Source organism: Malus sylvestris, chromosome 2, assembly GCF_916048215.2.
Source record: "Malus sylvestris chromosome 2, drMalSylv7.2, whole genome shotgun sequence".
Classification (NCBI taxonomy): Eukaryota; Viridiplantae; Streptophyta; class Magnoliopsida; order Rosales; family Rosaceae; genus Malus; species Malus sylvestris.
In genome coordinates, this window is record NC_062261.1 from 4436490 (window position 1) to 4455898 (window position 19409).

The window sequence follows — 19409 nt, forward strand, 5'->3', positions numbered from 1 at the left end:
AGATAAGATTTGAAAAATGTTACACACTGTCGTGACCAGTAAGTTGCATTGTCGGAATTATGATTAAAGTTGAAAATTTTCATTTTTTCATGATTGAACGCCGTTTGGCGCACACTCTCGTGATTGGACACCATTTGACAACATTTACTAACATAATTACTAACGGTCAATCTAATAGAAGTATGAATATAAAAGAAAAGCGCAACTTTATATATGAAACTAAAATAGAAAAAACTTGATGAATAAAAGTTTGAAAAATGATGTACTTTAAGATATTGAAGTGAGAATTACTATAAATTTACTTTTCCAAACAAACGTACCATAAAAACATGAAAGTGAAGAACACTTCCCGTCACGGAGCGTGGAAATAGCATCGTCCACAAAAACACATGCAGTGACATTTGCATAGGCCAACACTGACACGTGACACCGGTCTAATCCGCAACCCGCACCCCACCACTCCCTGTCCCCACGCGCCTTCCCCTTCCCTCTTCCCCGATCCCAAACTCTTCCCCAAAGCAAAAGCAAAGTACCTGCTGAGTGAGTCACTCAAGCAAACAGATTTCTGGGCTTCCTCTGCAGAACCCAACTCTCTGTTTTCCAATATTTCACATTCAGAAGTGCTTTTCCAGAAGTGCGTTTAGTTGCTTCTATTATTGTATTTTACTGTAACGGTTGTTGTGAGAGGCACAGTAGATCAAGAACGTCGCTTTCCAATTTGCTGGACAATATCTAACAGTTTGAATATCTCATAAAGGTTTTGGAAATTAATACTTTTTGGGGGGTCGGTTTCCTTTCATTCTCTGAAAGTGTAGTTTTCTGGGCAGCTGTGGAAGATAAGGCCGGAGAAAAATCCAACAAAATCTCATTTATTTTGCTCAAAGAAGCAGAGGAAGCAGAGTCATTGCGCTCGTTCGAACTCGAATGCTCGAAACTGATGAATTTTCAGCTAAATTTGGCAACTGGGTTCGATTCAATTTGCAGTTTTGAATGATGGGTTGTATAGTGATTGAGCTCGTTCAAACTCGAAGCTGATGAATTTTCTGGTAAAATCCGCATTTGGGTTCCTTTCGATTTGCTTTTTCGAGTGATGGGTTGCAGAGTGATTGAGCTCGTTCGAACTTGAAACTGATGAATTTTCAGGTAAATTTGGCATCTGGGTTCGATTCAATTTGTGTTTTTGAATGATGGGTTGTGTGTATTCGAGAGTTTGCATTGGAGAGGTTTGTTCTCCGAGAGTTCCGAAATTGAAAGAGAATCAGGATGTGAGGAGCACTGAGATCCCAGTGTTCTCTCCTACTTCCTCCAACGGAGAAGTAGGTGAGCTTCAAGACCAGTTCAACCAGTCTGACTTAACTGGGGATGCTGAGGTGGGTATCACTAGGCTCCGTAGGGTTTCATCACAGTTTCTGCCTCCCAATGGATCAAGAACTGTGAAGGTTCCTTCGGGAAACTTCGAAATGCGGTATTCTTTTTTGTCTCAGAGAGGTTATTACCCTGATGCTCTTGATAAGGCTAACCAAGATAGCTTTTGCATCCACACGCCATTCGGGACAAATCCGGATGACCATTTCTTTGGGGTCTTTGATGGTCATGGAGAATTCGGAGCTGAGTGTTCGCAGTTTGTGAAAAGAAAGTTGTGTGAGAATTTGCTTAGGAATAATAAGTTTCAAGTGGATGCTGTCGAGGCATGCCATTCTGCGTTTATTGCAACCAATTCTCAGTTGCACGCTGATAGTTTGGATGATAGCATGAGCGGGACAACTGCAATTACGGTTTTGGTTCGAGGTAGGACAATATGCATTGCAAATTCGGGTGATTCAAGGGCCGTTATGGCAGAGAGGAAAGGGGATGACATCGTGGCCGTGGATCTTTCAATTGATCAAACCCCATTTAGAGTGGACGAGCTCGAAAGGGTTAAGCTTTGTGGTGCAAGAGTTCTTACATTGGATCAGATTGAAGGGCTGAAGAATCCAGATGTGCAGTGTTGGGGAACCGAAGAAGGCGATGATGGTGATCCACCTAGATTGTGGGTGCCAAACGGAATGTATCCTGGAACAGCTTTTACGAGGAGTATTGGTGATTCGACTGCTGAGACAATTGGGGTTGTTGCCAACCCTGAAATCGTGGTTTTAGAGCTTACACAGAATAATCCTTTCTTTGTTCTTGCTAGTGATGGAGTTTTTGAGTTCCTTTCTAGCCAAGCTGTGGTGGATATGGTAAGGTATCCTGCTTTCTCTTTGTTGCAATTCAAGTGTGGAATCTGTTAGACTTATTTATCTCTGATTATTGAATGCTTATAAGTTCGTTGCCACTGATTATGATTGTTTGTTTGCTTTCTTATTGTTGGGCATGATGAGTTTAGTTTGGTTGAGTATTCCTTCATGGTTTTTTCTATTTTTTCCACTTCTCTTGATTCTGTTACTATATTTACAGGTTGCAAAATTTAAAGATCCCCGTGATGCTTGTGCTGCAATTGTAGCTGAATCATATAAACTCTGGCTGCAGTATGAAACTCGTACAGATGATATTACAGTGATCGTTGTGCATGTAAATGGGCTGACTGATGTAAGAGGACTTGCTGTCCAAACAATGACCTTTTTTGTGCATTGTCTTCATGTGAATATGATATGCTGAAATGTAGTCAACTAATAATGTCTTTTTATTGTAGACGTCCATCCGTCAATCAGTAAGCCCTGCTGCTGCTTTACGACCAACTGTTCCTCAAGTTGTAGAGGTTACAGGATGTGAATCTCCTTCACCCACTGGGTGGAACTCTAGCAACCAGCGCACCAGACATGATTTGTCAAGGGCACGCCTTCGTGTGATTGAGAGTTCTCTAGAAAATGGGCAAATTTGGGTTCCTCCACCGCCATCCCATAGAAAGACTTGGGAGGAAGAAGTATGCTTTCTGTTCGTCGTGATTTGTATGAAAGAGCAGAAATTATGCCAATTTCTTTATCGCGAGTTCTTACTCTGAAAATTTGCTTTTGGTAAATAGGCACACATTCAGCGGGCTTTGCACGACCATTTCCTCTTCAGAAAGCTTACTGATTCTCAGTGTCAGGTGTTATTGGATTGCATGGAAAGGGTTGAGTTCCAGCCTGGAGATGTTGTTGTTAGACAGGTTCGTTTTCTTTAATTTTTCCTTTTTCTTGTTTATAGCGATAGCCTTTCATTGCTCTTGCGCATAATTGTAGTGCTTTTGGCAGAGTCATGAGTGGCAGACATGGACTTATCACATCACCAATCTGAAAAGAATTAATATATGTAAAATGCCTATCAATTCGGGTGTAGTTCAAATTTACTTGGAATGCTTTTACAACTGCAGGATTCAGGATCGTGAACTTCTACAACAACAACAACAACAACAAAGCCTTTTCCCACTAAGTGGGGTCGGCTATATGAATCCTAGAACGCTATTGCGCTCGGTTTTGTGTCATGCCCTCCGTTAGATCCAAGTACTCTTAAGTCTTTTCTTAGAGTCTCTTCCAAAGTTTTCCTAGGTCTTCCTCTACCCCTTCGGCCCTGAACCTCTGTCCCGTAGTCACATCTTCGAACCGGAGCGTCAGTCGGCCTTCTTTGCACATGTCCAAATCACCAGAGCCGATTTTCTCTCATCTTTCCTACAATTTCGGCTACTCCTACTTTACCTCGGATATCCTCATTCCCAATCTTATCCTTTCTCGTGTGCCCACACATCCCACGAAGCATCCTCATCTCCGCTACACCCATTTTGTGTACGTGTTGATGCTTCACCACCCAACATTCTCTGCCATACAACATCGCTGGCCTTATTGCCGTCCTATAAAATTTTCCCTTGAGCTTCAGTGGCCTACGACGGTCACACAACACGCCGGATGCACTCTTTCCATCCAGCTCGTATTCTATGGTTGAGATCTCCATCTAATTCTCCGTTCTCTTGCAAGATAGATCCTAGGTAACGAAAACGGTCGCTTTTTGTGATCTTCGCTAGATTGCTCCGGTCATTAGTGTGGATAAGTATATAAATGGATAGAGATAGGAAAGCAAACACAAGATGTACGTGGTTCACCCAGATTGGCTACGCCCACGGAATAGAAAAGTTCTCATTAATTGTGAAGGGTTTACACAAGTACATAGGTTCAAGCTCTCCTTTAGTGAGTACGAGTGAATGATTTAGTACAAATGACATTAGGAAATATTGTGGGATAATGATCTCGTAATCACGAAACTTCTAAGTATCGGAGTGTGGTGTCGTCTTGACTTGCCTTATCTGTCTCATAGGTAGATGTGGCATCTTCTCTGGAAGTACTCTTCCTCCATCCAGGGGTGGTATCTTTAACTGGTGGAGATGCACAAGGTAATGTATCAATTTCACTTGAAGCTTACTTGTAGTTTCAGGCTTGGTCAAGCGCGATACAAACCATGTAGTAGGAGTCCCCCAAGTCGCCGAGCTAGGGGGTCTGCTGAAAGAGGTGACAGACAAGGTAAGCAATCAGAGCTCCGACTGATTGTTCACCTTCTCCCCATCTTGCAGCAGCATGAAGGATAAAGAGAAGAAAAATGAGAAGAGATGATATGAGATACTTTTGCTTTTGAAGAAGTAACTTTCCACAGGCTTATTCTTGAACTGAGCTGGAGGGTTTTCTGGTTTCCTCCAGAGTATAAGGCCGACTGAAGAATTTGAGGGTCAAAACAAGTCCATCAAATCTAGAGTACGTTCCACCCTGCTGATATGGGATACTTTTGCTTTTGACAGAGTAATGGATGTATCGGCACGTGTGCTGTTACGCTTGTCTCCACATGCTTCCTTGTATCCTTCGCACTTGCCCTATCTGTTCCTCAAGCAGATGCGAAATCTTCCCTGGAAACATAAGATGATGAAGATGAGTACTCGAGAGCAATGCCAGGTAAGTAATCAGGTAAGGGGTTCCAGGCAGTCAGTTCCTGGCTGGAAGCTTGATTCCAAGTGCTGACTGATTGCTCTCTTTCTCCTTGTCTTGCAGGTAAAAACAAGGCCAAAAGAAAAAACAGGGAAAAAGCATGATATGGGATACTCTTGCTTTTAACCCTGATGATATGAGATATTCTTGCTCTAGTATAGCTTGTTTGCAAAGGTATTATCGGGGGGAAAGAAAGCTGAATATTTCGAAAGGCTTTGTTGGGAGTGCCCTCTCAGATATGATGAAGGGTTGAGCATTTTTGCAGGTCTGCCTGTCCGTTGGGGATGGAGGTCGACATATATAGGAGTCTCCCTAACAAGTAGTAATGCTATTCCTTTACCCTGCTTGGTCATAGCACGGTAGTGGGAGCTGCCAGTTTCACATGTTTTAACTCTGTCAGAGCACTTTGAAAAAGTGGTATGTGGTATCTGGCTCTCGAGATTCGGAGAACGATGTCTCTTCGATTTTTGAGAAAGCAATCATGCTGGGGGTCTGACTCTCGAGATTCGGAGAGCAGTGTCTCTTCGATTTTTGAGGAAGTAATCATGTTGGGAGTCTGGCTCTCGAGATTCGGAAGGCGGTGCCTCTTCGATTTTGGAGCAAGCAATCTTGTTGGGAGTGTTGTCTCGAATGTGAGTAAAGGTTGGACATGTTTGCTAGTCTACCTTGCCACGAAGCACAAAGGTTGACACACAGGGACTTTCCAATTATCCAGCAATGGTACTGTTCCTTTACCCTCTCTTCGATTTTGAGAAAGTAGTCATGTTGGAAGTCTGGCTCTCGAGATTCGGAGGACGGTGCCTCTTCGATTTTGGAGCAAGCAATCTTGTTGGGACTGTTTGCTCGAATGTGAGTAAAGGTTGGGCATGTTTGCTAGTCTACCTTGCCACGAAGCACAGAGGTTGACACACAGGGACTTTCCAATTATCCAGCAGTGGTACTGTTCCTTTACCCTTGTGGGTAATAATATGGTAGCTAGACCTTCAAAATTTATGTGTCTAAACTTTGTTAGTGCTGTTTCTTTGCTATTCTTTTACCTTTCTTGGTCAGAGCGATGTAGTGGGAGCTGCAAGCTTCACGTGCTCAACTTTGGCAGAGAACTTTGGCAAAGTGATCTGTGGTACCCATGAGTTATTGTTGCGTGTGGGAAGTGGGTGATTGAACAGTAAGATTCATGTGCTTTCTACTTCACCAGAAGTCTTCGACAAAATGCCCATAATTTCTGCAAAGCTGAGTGTGCGTGTGACAGGTGCTGACAAGGCTAGAAAAGTAGGTGCCTCTTCGATTTCTGAGATCGGCCATCGTGGTCTCTGAGCAGCCCAGCTTTTGAGAAAGCGAGCGCCTCTTCGATTGATTCGGAGAACGGTGCCTCACCGATTTTTGAGAAAGCAATCATGCTGGGGGTCTGGCTCTCGAGATTCGGGGAGCAGTGTCTCTTCGATTTTTGAGAAAGTAATCATGTTGGGAGAGTGGCTCTCGAGATTCGGAGGGCGGTGCCTCTTCGATTTTGGAGCAAGCAATCTTGTTGGGAGTGTTTTCTCGAATGTGAGTAAAGGTTGGGCATGTTTGCTAGTCTACCTTGCCACGAAGCACAGAGGTTGACACACAGGGACTTTCCAATTATCCAGCAATGGTACTGTTCCTTTACCCTCTCTTTGATTTTTAAGAAAGTAGTCATGTTGGGAGTCTGGCTCTTTAGATTCGGAGGATGGTGCCTCTTCGATTTTGGAGCAAGCAATCTTATTGGGAGTGTTTTCTCGAATGTGAGTAAAGGTTGGGTATGTTTGCTAGTCTACCTTGCCACGAAGCACAGAGGTTGACAAACATGGACTTTCCAATTATCCAGCAGTGGTACTGTTCCTTTACCCTTGTGGGTAATAATATGGTAGCTAGACCTTCAAAATTTATGGGTCTAAACTTTGTTAGTGCTGTTTCTTTGCTATTCTTTTACCCTTCTTGGTCAGAGCGATGTAGTGGGAGCTGCAAGCTTCACGTGCTCAACTTTGGCAGAGAACTTTGGCAAAGTTATCTGTGGTACCCATGAGCTATTGTTGCGTGTGGGAAGTGGGTGATTGAACAGTAAGATTCATGTGTTTTCTACTTCCCCAGAAGTCTTTGACAGAATGCCCATAATTTCCGCAAAGCTGAGTGTGCGTGTGACAGGTGCTGACAAGGCTGGAAAAGTAGGTGCCTCTTCGATTTCTGAGATCGGCCCTCGTGGTCTCTAGGGAGCCCAGCTTTTGAGAAAGCGAGCGCCTCTTCGATTTCTGAGATCGGCCTTCGTGGTCTTTGAGCAGCCCAACTTTTGAGAAAGCAAACGGCTCTTCGATTTCTGAGATCAACCCTCGTGATCTCTAAGCAGCCCAACTTTTGAGAAAGCAAACGCCTCTTCGATTTCTGAGCAGGCGCCTCTTTGATTTCTGAAGCTCCGTCGAGTGCAGATTTTTATAGAGGCTGGCATTAAGTTCCAAAGCACACTTGAATCTCCACCAGTAGAAGCTTCATTCTTGCACTTCTAGGATCTTGATTTGTCCGACCTCTTCTCTCTTCAACACCTTTGAAAATGTCTGGCCCCTCCGACCGTCGTTTTGACTTGAACCTTGTTGAAGAGGCAGCCCCGCCTTCTCCAGACAACATATGGCGCCCATCCTTCGTCTCCCCAACTGGTCCTCTTACCGTTGGGGATTCCGTGATGAAGAATGATATGACCGATGCGGTGGTGGCCAGGAACCTTCTCACTCCCAAAGATAACAGACTACTTTCCAAACGGTCTGATGAGTTAGCTGTTAAGGATTCGCTGGCTCTCAGTGTTCAGTGTGCAGGTTCTGTGTCTAATATGGCCCAACGCCTATTTGCTCGAACCCGCCAAGTTGAATCATTGGCGGCTGAAGTGATGAGTCTCAAACAGGAGATTAGAGGGCTAAAGCATGAGAATAAACAGTTGCACCGGCTCGCACATGACTATGCTACAAACATGAAGAGGAAGCTTGACCAGATGAAGGAAACTGATGGTCAGGTTTTACTTGATCATCAGAGATTTGTGGGTTTGTTCCAAAGGCATTTATTGCCTTCGTCTTCTGGAGCTGTACCGCGTAATGAAGCTCCAAATGATCAACCTCTGATGCCTCCTCCTTCTAGGGTTCTGTCCAGTACTGAGGCTCCAAATGATCCCCCTCCGGTGCCTTCTCTTTCTGGGGCTCTACCGACTGCTGAGACTTCTCCTAAGCAACCTTTGTGAAGGCTCCCTCTTGTGTGTTTATTTTGACTCATGTATATGTACATATTTGTAGCTTATCGGGGATATCAATAAATAAGCTTTCCTTCATTTCAACGTATTGTGTTAAATACACCAAAGCCTTCTTCGCTAAGTTCTTTGAATTTTCTTTTGTTGAAGCTTGTATGTTGAAGCTTTCTGAGTGGAGCATGTAGGTTGGGGTAGTGTTCCCTTAATTTCCCGAGTGAGGAAAACTTCTTGGTTGGAGACTTGGAAAATCCAAGTCACTGAGTGGGATCGGCTATATGAATCTTAGAACGCCATTGTGCTCGATCCTGTGTCATGTCCTTCGTTAGATCCAAGTACTCTAAGTCTTTTCTTAGAGTCTCTTCCAAAGTTTTCCTAGGTCTTCCTCTACCTCTTCGGCCCTGAACCTCTGTCCCATAGTCGCATCTTCTAATCGGAGCGTCAGTAGGCCTTCTTTGCACATGTCCAAACCACCGTAACCGATTTTCTCTCATCTTTCCTTCAATTTCGGCTACTCCTACTTTACCCCGGATATCCTCATTCCTAATCTTATCCTTTCTCGTGTGCCCACACATCCAACGAAGCATCCTCATCTCCGCTACACCCATTTTGTGTACGTGTTGATGTTTCACCGCCCAACATTCTGTGCCATACAGCATCGCCGGCCTTATTGCCGTCCTATAAAATTTTCCCTTGAGCTTCAGTGGCATACGGCGGTCACACAACACGCCGGATGCACTCTTCCACTTCATCCATCCAGCTTGTATTCTATGGTTGAGATCTCCATCTAATTCTCCGTTCTTTTGCAAGATAGATCCTAGGTAACGAAAACGGTCGCTCTTTGGTATTTCTTGATCTCCGATCCTCACCCCTAACTCGTTTTGGCCTCCATTTGCACTGAACTTGCACTCCATATATTCTGTCTTTGATCGGCTTAGGCGAAGACCTTTAGATTCCAACACTTCTCTCCAAAGGTTAAGCTTTGATCGTGAACTTCTACAGAAAGAAGAAAATAGTATATACAAACTCATGCTTACCCCTATGGCCAAGAAATTTATGTAACTAAAACAGACATATTTACAATTTATGTAACTAATTTACCGGGACCTCCTGCCTAGTAAATGAGTGGTCCATAGGGTTGCAATATTAGTTTAATTTTTGAAGTTACATTCACAATGCGGATCCATTGCCAAAAACAGCCTACAGACTCCATGTACAAAATATAGAGAAGTTAAATGTTACGATTTTGTGTGGTTATATTACATGTAACAATTATTGTATTTTGTAGGGTGGTGAAGGTGACTGCTTTTATGTTGTTGGCAGTGGAGAATTTGAGGTGTTGGCAACCCAGGTTTTAAATATATCCTTTTTCTACTTGAAATTCATTTGGGTAATTTTCATGAGGCCCCACAGCTTTTTTGTTGACTGGATATGATCATGGCAGGAAGAAAAGAATGGAGAGGTTCCGAGGGTTCTGCAGCGCTATACAGCTGATAAGCTGTCATCCTTTGGGGAACTAGCGCTAATGTGAGTTAATTATTTCTACCTTTTTTATCTGTTGGTTTAGGAAATGGCTGTTTAGGCTTTCCTTGGTCCGTCTGATTCCTCTTGTAATAGTGCATCATATGTTTTTCTAATTTCTATTTAATTGATTCTGTGATATATGGTACTACAGGCATAACAAACCACTACAGGCCTCCGTTCGAGCTGTGACCAGTGGAACTCTTTGGGCTTTGAAAAGAGAAGACTTCCGTGGAATTTTAACATCAGAGTTTTCTAATTTGTCATATTTGAAGTTGCTTCGATCAGTGGATCTTCTATCGAGGCTGACAATCTTACAGCTGAGCCATATCGCCGATTCTCTGTCTGAAGTTTCCTTTTCAGAAGGCCAGACAATAGTCAGTAAGGTACTTTATTTTTGTTAAGAATATCATTTACTCTTTATTCCTATATTTAATGTGTATTTCACATGTATGTGCAGAGTGAAGACCTAGTTGGATTATACATTATCAAAAAGGGAAAAGTGAGGATTACTTTTGATGCAAATTCAGCTAGTAGTTCAGTTGTCCGGAGTCTCAATTCTGACTATAAAAAAGAAGATGATTATCCTCAGAGCAGTAAAGAGCTCTCAGTGGAGAAGACGGAGGGAAGCTGCTTTGGTGAATGGGCACTTCTTGGAGAACATATTGATTTGTTTAGAGCAGTTGCTGTGGGAGATGTCACCTGTGCTGTTTTAACAAAGGAAAATTTTGATTCAGCCGTTGGCCCTTTGACAAAGATTTCTCAGGATGATCAGAAGTATGTTACTCTGGAAGTCTCAGTTCATAAATTTTACTAATCTACCTTTTTGAAGTCCATGCTTAACACTGGAACTCTCTAATGGCATATGACAGTTTCTTAAAGTTTTTTTATAAGACAGGATATCTCATGACTGTTGCATATTTCTGATGCTGTTGGTTGATGTCATTTGTAGGTCAAGGGATTATTCTTCAGAAGTTCCAAAGGAATCTGCCAAGAATATTGATATGTCTGCTCTTACTGAAGTCCAGTTGTCTGATCTAGTATGGAATTGAGTGTCCTGCTTGTTTATATGTTTCTGAGTTTCTAAGGATAAATGCTTAATTGAGTTATTGTGTCATTTGTTGATGCTATATATTTTTCTATTTTAGGAATGGAAAACAATTTTGTATAGCACTGACTGCAGTGAAATTGGAGTTGTTCGTTTAAGAGATTCAGGTTGGTTGTTTGTGTTTTAGGGTTCGTTTCATTTTTTGGTTTTATTTTGTTAGGTTGGGCTTCTACATGATGCAGGATTTATGTTGAAGTAATAAATGATGTATCATTTGTTAGACAAAGAAGTCGATAACATATACTGCATTGAATGGGGGAGACCAATTAGTAGATGCAACATTCTGAGAAGAATTTATTTTTGTTTAAAACAGTACATAAGCTGACGGGAATTCTTCTTGTTAAATCTGATTGCCTATCAGAAAAATTGCTCAGTTTGAAAAGGTTTTCAAAGCAAATGGTCAGAAGGATGGGAAAGGAAGCGCAAGTGTTAAAAGAGAAGGATCTAATCAAGAGTATGAGCTCTTCGGCGTGTGTGCCACAGTTTCTGTGCACGTGTGTTGATCAGACACATGCTGGCATACTGTTTAATACTTGCCTTGCTTGTCCGTTGGCTTCGATACTTCACACTCCCCTTGATGAACCGTCTGCCAAATTTTGTGCAGCCTCTCTAGTTGCTGGGTTGGCAGATCTCCACAAGGTCCATCGTCTGGAAATAGCTTATTCCACCATTTTGTTTTAACTCCTAGTGCCGTGACTGTTTAAGTAACATCTTTCTTTCTCAACATCTCTCATTTTATTTTTCTTTGTAATTTGACTTTCAGAATGACGTTCTCTACAGAGGGTTGTCTCATGATGTTTTAATGTTGGACCAAACAGGATATTTACAGGTTTGTAATGTTTTGTTTTTCATACCAAATCGTGTTCATTCATAGTATCTGGATTGACGCTGGAATAATTGAAGAGGGGGAAGATGAAATATGCTTAATTACTAAAATTTTGCTATATTGTAGCTAGTGGACTTCAAGTTTGGGAAGAAGTTATCCGGCGAAAGAACATATACAATTTGTGGCATGGTGGACTTTTTAGCTCCAGAGGTAGTCCAGGGAAAAGGCCATGGTTTTCCATCTGACTGGTAATAAGGCGATACATTCTTTGTTTATCCTAAACTAGATATTCTATACATCACTAAAAATTTATGTAGCTTTTCATGAAAATATGAAATAAATTCTATAAGAAGTAAATTATTCAGGATTAGACAGTATGGAGGCTTAGAGAATTTGCAAGAAATTAGAGGAAAATGCTTGACAGAAATATTCATACAACAACAACAACAAAGCCTTATCCCACTAAGTGTTGATATAAAATTCTCGACAGAAATATTCATAAAATTACAAAATCAGTATTAGGATTAATGGTATAGTGAGAATATATGCTAGAGGACTTTGAGTGTATTTGCGAGAAGATGTGATTCTACTAGGAAATCCGGTGAGATTTGCAAGTATCTAGATTTGTTTAAGATCTCTGGGAAAAGTTTTAAGATGGAAACAGATCCCTTCTTTTGTTGGTAACGGCGGAATTATTGAAGTTTTAGGCATTGAGATCGAAGTTGTATATATATTTCATATTGTTTTATTTTATGGTTGCCTTGACCATATCTTTCTGAGACCTCCTGCAGTCCTGAACTTGTTTGCAAATTTGCAGGTGGGCATTAGGAGTGTTGATATACTTCATGCTACGGGGTGAAATGCCATTCGGCTCATGGAGACAAAGTGAGCTTGATACATTTGCAAAGATCGCAAAGGGACAACTAACTCTACCGCAAACTTTTAGTCCTGAAGTTGTCGATCTCATCACTAAGGTATTGTAGGAATCTTTTTACTCTCTCTCTCTCTCTCTCTCTCTCTTAAGGAATTTTCACATGCTTCTATTTATAATAATATGTTCAGTTACTCGAGGTTGATGAAAACACCAGACTAGGAAGCCAAGGTTATGAATCTGTCAAAAGGCATCCCTGGTTTGATGGCACTGATTGGGAAGGGATCAAAGACCGTAGTTTGCCCGTTCCTCATGAGATCACCTCTCGTATAACTCAACATTTGGGAAGTCACTCCGAGGACTGTTCTGTTCCTCTAGCTTCTCCATCTCGAAATGGAGAAGAACTCGAAACTCCTGAATGGTTTGACGACTGGTAGAAGGATAAAAAATACACGAATTCCCACATTTGTAAAAAATTTCCAGGTGGGGGTTCGTCTCTGCTGTGAGATTTGACTCAGAGGACGTACAAAACCCATGGAGGAAATGCAGAAGTTACAATCCTGAGATTCACCTTGCCTGTGGTCCCGTTATATTTTACGTGATTACATAGTAGCTGCATTAGAAGAGTATATATCTTCTGGGATCACAGGCCGCTGCTGATAGCCATTTGACTAGTTCATGGAGAGGCCGGTTCATGAATTTTCTGTTCCTTTCATTCTCTTTTTCTTTTCGGCGAATTTCTCCCCTCTGTAAATACGTATATGTGTAGATGAATGAGGGGTCATTCCTTGATGAATTTATACGTTTCCAGTTGTACTTCTACGGCTCGCGAGTCTCCTAGTATTCATTGTTCGTATCGATTACTGTTGGAATTCGCTTGTATCATTTTCTTATGTGTTGCAGATACTTGGATCTCTGAGTAATGGAAAACCTTACTGATTGATCTCCAGCAAGTTTTATTAAATCTTGTTCTCATTTTCTCTGATGCTTTGATTGTTCAAATACTCATATAGCTTGTCGATTTCAAGGGCCAAGGCTTAAAAAATGTTTGGTCGTTCGGCCATAGGGTCGGGACACCATCGCGGACTTGGGTAGTGTTGTGTGCGGGGCCGAACATGTTCTTCAACTCTTGACCATGAACTTGCTTCACTTGTTGCAAGTGCCACTTGGAGCTCCAAATGGAACCACAAAAACTCTTGGGTGCTCCGATGTATCTCGGTATTCCAGATGTTTTAATCGTTAATTTTTTAATTTTGTATTTTTAAATAAAGATATAATGGTTAAAACAACTGAAATATCAGGTATGTTAGAGCATTCTAAAGAACTGACGGAACCAACCTTACCACCTTTAAATGTGGGTCTGCAACTTTTATCAACATGATGTGTTTACTTTGTCAAACTAATTCGTCGGTGTTCTTTCTGATCTCTACGTATTTCACCGCTCCATCGGAAATTCTCTTTGCCCTTGCGTACTCCAGTTTGGTAGTTTCCACCACCTGTTCAAAGTTGAGCTTGAAATTCAACTGAGGACTTAAAAAGTCACCTACATACACTTTACGCCCAATTATTGCAGATAACGCTTGCTTTTGTATGAAGTACTTGCATTTATGCGGGTTCAATGGTTCATGCTAGAAATTATCTTGGAGGGTAACAATTTTTGTTTATTTATTTATTTTATTTTATGAAGAATCTAGTGGAAGTATTTCTTGAAGTACATTGTCTACAAAGCATCGAAAACTGCTTTTAGAATCAAGAATCGCTTTTAATTATTTTTGCCAAATATTGCTAAAGCATTTTAGTTATCAAAAAACGCTCTTAACCATTCTAGAAGGATCTTCAAACAGAGAGAAGAGAGCACCAATTGGATCCTATTCCAATTAAGAAAGTATGGGAGTACTATCACAAACAGAGAGAAGAGAGCATCATATATTTATATAGTGCAGGAATTTTTTTTTTTTTTTTAAATGGATAACTGATTACAAGTTACGGTTGTTTTGAATTAGACAACAGTAAAATTAAATTAAAGGAAAAATTACACAAAGTATACTTTTAATACTTAATTGTATATTTAGACAACAATTTTTAAACATTTCAAGAAGAGACAAAAATTAATACATATAGAAGATGACCTCATAGATTTTCTTGTATGGAGTGTAAGTTACAAAAATACCCTTTATATCTAATAACCCTTTCTTTTAAAATTTAAAAACATAGAAATCAATATGTAGATAAACCGACCGTCATTCAAAAAACAAATTGGGTACTTGTTGAGATATCATAAAACCACGAAGAGTGAAACTGTGCTTGTGTTTTGGCTATTCATGCCCCTCGAAAAGGAATTGTTGAGGGAGGTTTTTTTATCATTTTCTATCAGGAGCTATATCTCCTTTTGTTACGAGTTCAAGTTATTTTTATTAGTTTTTATATTTACAATAATGAGATGGTACTTGAAGTGATTAAGGTCAAACCCACATTTAATTTCTAATCATATTCGTGGCAACCCATATTTGACATATGGGAGCCAACCAAGGCTTCAAGCATTTCAGTGTGCCACCCTTGTTGGCAGCGTTGCCCGGGTTTTGCCACGGACTTCTTCCCCTTCGTGGCTTGTTTCATCCCTTGTGGTTGTGATTGGAGAGGAGTTTGTCGGTTGGCCGTGGGAAGGCTGGCTTCTCGTGGTGGTTCACTGTAGCAGAGGCGGTGGACGTGGAAGACTAGGGTTTCTTTTGATCTTTTGGGCTCTGTTGTTTAACTTTTTTGGCCCGTTTGTGCTTGTACTTAGTTTTCTATGGGCTTTGGTTTGGGCCCACTTTTGCTTTGTGTTAATCTTGTATCTGGGCTCTTTGTGTGTACTATGTTGGTTGTTGCCTTGGAATGCTATTTCCAGTTTTTCAAAAAAATAAAAAAAGGTGGCAAAATGTTCGTCACCCACCTCTCCTCATGTTCGGTTGGAGGTTTTTTTATTGAATGGCGGCTCTAGTCAAATATCAATTTTGAATCGAATTCTTTAATTGTGTATAAGTATTGTGAATCTGAGTTTTGTGTAATGAAATGAGATATATTTTATGAAAAATATGATGAATCTTGCACTGTTTTAAAAGTTTTAGCTTACTGGTGTAGTTTGTTTAGCCCTTAATACACATATTGTGAAAGAAAATCGATATTACATAATAATCGCCAACATGTGCATAGATTGAATACAACTAAGATCAAATTAAGATGTGTAGAAATAAAACAAACCAAGCTAGTACTAAAAACAAAGACCAACTTATCCAAGGACCAACTAGGCAACAGAGTAAACTTAATAAGCACTAATTATGCAAGCATCAATCCACTAGATAAACTTTAGCCTCCAGGTTCAGGGTCCAGAGTCCATACCACCAAGGCAAACGTATAAACTTCAGCATCTTTATTGCTCCGATTGAAATTATAAAAATTTAAAATAAAAAAAAATCAAAGATGTACAAGGAAGCATCAGAACTCTGCTAATTGACATTATTACTTAGATTCTAAAAATGGTCGAGAACGGGTTGAACTAATTCTGCAAAAATGATCGATGACTGATTGAAATGATTATGCAAAAATAGTCGAAGATGTTTTGCAAAAATGGTCTATGACTGGTTGAATTTATTTTGCAAAAATGATCGAGAACGGATTGAACTGATTCTGCAAAAATGGTCGATGACAAGTTGAATTGATTATGCAAAAATGATCGAAAACTGATTGAACTGATTCTGCAAAAATGGTCGAAAACGGGTTGAACTGATTATGCAAAAATGGTTGATGATGAGTTAAACTGATTCTAGTAATAAATTATACAAACTGATTCTACATATAGTTTCAAAACTAATTCTGTAGAAACAATTGACGATGGGTTGAGCTTATGACACATTAATTTTGTTGGAGTTATGAGGGTTGAGCTCTATTAATAACCCTAAAGCTTTATGGGTATAACTGATATTTTAAAACATTGTTTCAATTTTTTTGGGTTGGGTTTTAGTTGTTTTTATATTTTTGTATCTCCTTGACATGTTTAAAAACTAGTAGAGTTCTTTTGAAATATAGTGAAAGTTTTTGTCTCTATATATAAAGCTCTCTAAATTAAAATCTTGTTTAGAAGTGCTTTTAAAATAGGTGAAAATGTTTTTGGTGATTTTTTTTTAAAACCAATCTTTAGTAATATGTAAGTGAATTTTGGAATAATTGTGTTTTTAATATCCAAAAATATTTTATATAAAAACGTTTTCAATCATTTTAAAAAACACTTCAAAACGAAACCTAATTGAATAACTAAGAGGGATCAAGCCGACGACAACTTGTGAGGACAAAAACAAAAAATTAAGATTAATAGATAATTAAGATAAACATGCAAAGTTGATTAGTGGCTGCTTTCCTTGAGGACAAATGAAGCAGACTGCTCCTGACATCATTACCACAACCGTGACGGGTAATTTTGTTGACTTTATAAAAAGTAATGATAACAGTTCAGGATTCTAAATTTCATGAGAAGACAACAAGTGACTGATTAAAGTTGAATTTTTCCAACCAAATAGATCAAAATGATCCGTCCGATGGCTTCAAAGAGCATCTTCTTAAATCTTTTCATCAAAGTCGTTTTCAGATGTGATCATCATTAGACACGATTAACCATGACGTTTTAAGTATAAGGACTAATTAGATTAATTTACTTGGCTTAAAAATGTGGGAGCTGTAATTTTATAATTTTTTTTAAGTCAACTACAAATAAATTGATGTTGGCTTGGTGTAAATTTAGGAGGATTTAGAAAGAGACTCTAAGAAAAGACAAGGAGTGTTTAAAGCTAACGAAAGACTTAGCGCAAAACTGAGTACAGTGACGTACTATGATTTATACAACAAACTCCACTTAGTGAAATAAGACTTTATCATTGTTGTTGTTGGTTTGTGTAAATTTAGGTGGCTAACAATTTCATCATTATTTCATCAAAGAGTTTGAAATGTAAAAAGAGATTTCAATCATTAATTGTTGAAACCGAGGGAAATAGCATGATTTTTGTTCATGGAACAAGGGTGGTTTTTTTGAGAAAAACCTAAGTTCGAAGCCTCCACCATGTAGAATAGAGTAGTTTGTGATATCGCCTTGTCAAAGTAAAAAAAAAAATTGGATTCAAGAAGTAGGTGCTTGAAATTTGATAGCAATTATATTGAAGTTGTGAATAAAGAACCTAAAATCTATGGAAACTGAAAGTATGAATTGATACCAAAATCATCATACATCCAAGGGCCGTGGACACCTTTTCTCTCTATTGGCAAACGACTGGACTGTTCTTCGGGCAATCGGCATCCAAAGCCGCCTCATTCTTTCCTCTTTCGCATTGTTTTCGAGCAGTGAAGGCTCTCTAGCCCTGTTCTTGGAGCCCAAGTTCCCAAATCTCGAAAGAGCAGTGATTTCGGACATTGATCTTTTCTCTCCTAGATTTGTAGAACTCGATGCATGAGCTGAAGTTGCTGTACTATCTGATGTAGAGGGAACAATTGAGTTTGTAGCCGAACTGTTTTTGTTCATCGTGCTAACTTTGTTCTCAAACAATCTTTTCATCTCCATCTCCTCCCTGATCTTCATAATCTCCTCATTTCCCGTTGCTTTCGCGGTCAAAAACTGCTCATCGTTTAATCTTGTGGGAGAGAATCTGTTGCTTGACACCATGTTGAGCGTCTCCGAATTCAAGAACATAAGATCAGACGGACTCAGATTGCTCCATCTGTTGTTAAACTCGAGAGCAGAAAAAAGAATTTTGTGTTTGTGCTTGTGCAGGATTTTGTCATCCTCTTTTGTCACATCACTACAAGCAGCTTCTTCCTTGATTAACAATTCATCTTCCTTCTCAACCACCCTTTTGCTTTTTCGAAAGCTGCGTCCTACGCTGAATCTCGAAGAACCGCAGCGATCTTCCTCTCTCTGAACAAAGAGATCTATGCTCGAGTCATGTCGATTCTCTGATTGGTTATTCGACAAGACCCTCATGCTATCCGAGAAGGTATCGAATGTGAGATCCTCAGAGCTAACCCTGTGCCGGCAGAGAGGACAGCTTGCGTGCTTTTCCAGCCAGTTATCAATGCAGCTGATGTGAAAAGCATGTTTGCATTTGGGAAGCAATCTGAGAATCTCAATATCTTCAAATTTCGATAGGCAGACTGCGCATTCGAGACCTTCTTTCGACCCTTTGAGAGAAGAGAATCTGAAAAAAGGAAGTGCCTCAATCAGAGTCTTGTCAATCCCAGAGAACCGAGAGCTACTACTGATAAGTCCTGTTTCCAGGAGACTGTTTTGTCGAACAGGAACTCTTCTATAGCAGTACTTGGCATACACTAGGAGCGCAAAAGTTATCGAAAACATGATAGATAGAACACCGATAACCATATGAGCACCTGATTGATATTTATTTCCTTCATCAGAAGGCACATCTGGGGCTTGTGATTCAACATGGAAGACCACAGAGTTGAGAAGCAAAACAAACAAGCATGAATGAAACATTGGAAGATCAAAATCTTGAAAACCCGAGATTTTAATCATCTTTTCGAAGCATTCTGCAAACGAAAAAAGAAACCATATAGACATATATGTTTGTGGGTGAAATTGAAGTTTAAGGGAAATATCAATCTGGTTTGTGATAGTTCAGTTTTCTTGGTTTCTTCTTTGGCAGTTCTTATGTGTCCTAATTTGATTATTATTTTCATATTGCAGTATATTAGGGTTTAGACAAATGAGGCTTCTTATGGATTTTCTTTTGGAATCATCCTACACTATAAATACAAACACCAGCTGCCACATGACATCAGTCATGTTAATACAAACCATTAAGCTAATGCAGTCATTAGCTCGACGGGTGAAAACCCGTTACACATTGAAATTTTCGAGCCTTAGAGAATTTTTGTGA

At 40.0% G+C, this 19409-nt stretch overlaps 3 protein-coding genes across 4 annotated transcripts; 1 reads left to right on the forward strand and 2 right to left on the reverse strand.

The window, feature by feature from the left end:
- Nucleotides 1-503: 503 nt before the first annotated feature.
- LOC126595845 (protein phosphatase 2C and cyclic nucleotide-binding/kinase domain-containing protein-like) lies at nt 504-13441 on the forward strand. Of its 2 annotated transcripts, none has more exons than XM_050262182.1 (15): nt 504-2219; nt 2437-2568; nt 2672-2902; nt 3002-3127; nt 9455-9517; nt 9611-9693; nt 9842-10073; nt 10148-10464; nt 10640-10727; nt 10836-10902; nt 11109-11434; nt 11559-11624; nt 11748-11869; nt 12439-12595; nt 12684-13441. In XM_050262182.1, the coding sequence occupies exons 1-15, from the start codon at nt 1185-1187 to the stop codon at nt 12927-12929; spliced, it is 3291 nt and encodes a 1096-aa protein (XP_050118139.1). In that variant the 5' UTR covers nt 504-1184; the 3' UTR covers nt 12930-13441. The 2 variants fall into 2 exon arrangements, with proteins under 2 accessions (XP_050118139.1, XP_050118150.1); XM_050262193.1 differs by having other exon boundaries at nt 505-2219; nt 11157-11434.
- LOC126595846 (uncharacterized) lies at nt 3344-9147 on the reverse strand. Its single transcript, XM_050262209.1, has 2 exons — nt 8574-9147; nt 3344-3534 (listed from the first exon to the last, which is right to left on the reverse strand). Exons 1-2 carry the CDS (start codon nt 9078-9080, stop codon nt 3412-3414), a joined length of 630 nt encoding a protein of 209 aa, XP_050118166.1. The 5' UTR covers nt 9081-9147; the 3' UTR covers nt 3344-3411.
- A 4192-nt stretch (nt 13442-17633) lies between the features above and the next one.
- On the reverse strand, nt 17634-19187 carry LOC126595863 (E3 ubiquitin-protein ligase ATL42-like). Its single transcript, XM_050262251.1, has one exon. The coding sequence runs from the start codon at nt 19088-19090 to the stop codon at nt 17741-17743; it is 1350 nt and encodes a 449-aa protein (XP_050118208.1). The 5' UTR covers nt 19091-19187; the 3' UTR covers nt 17634-17740.
- Between the last annotated feature and the right edge of the window lie 222 nt (nt 19188-19409).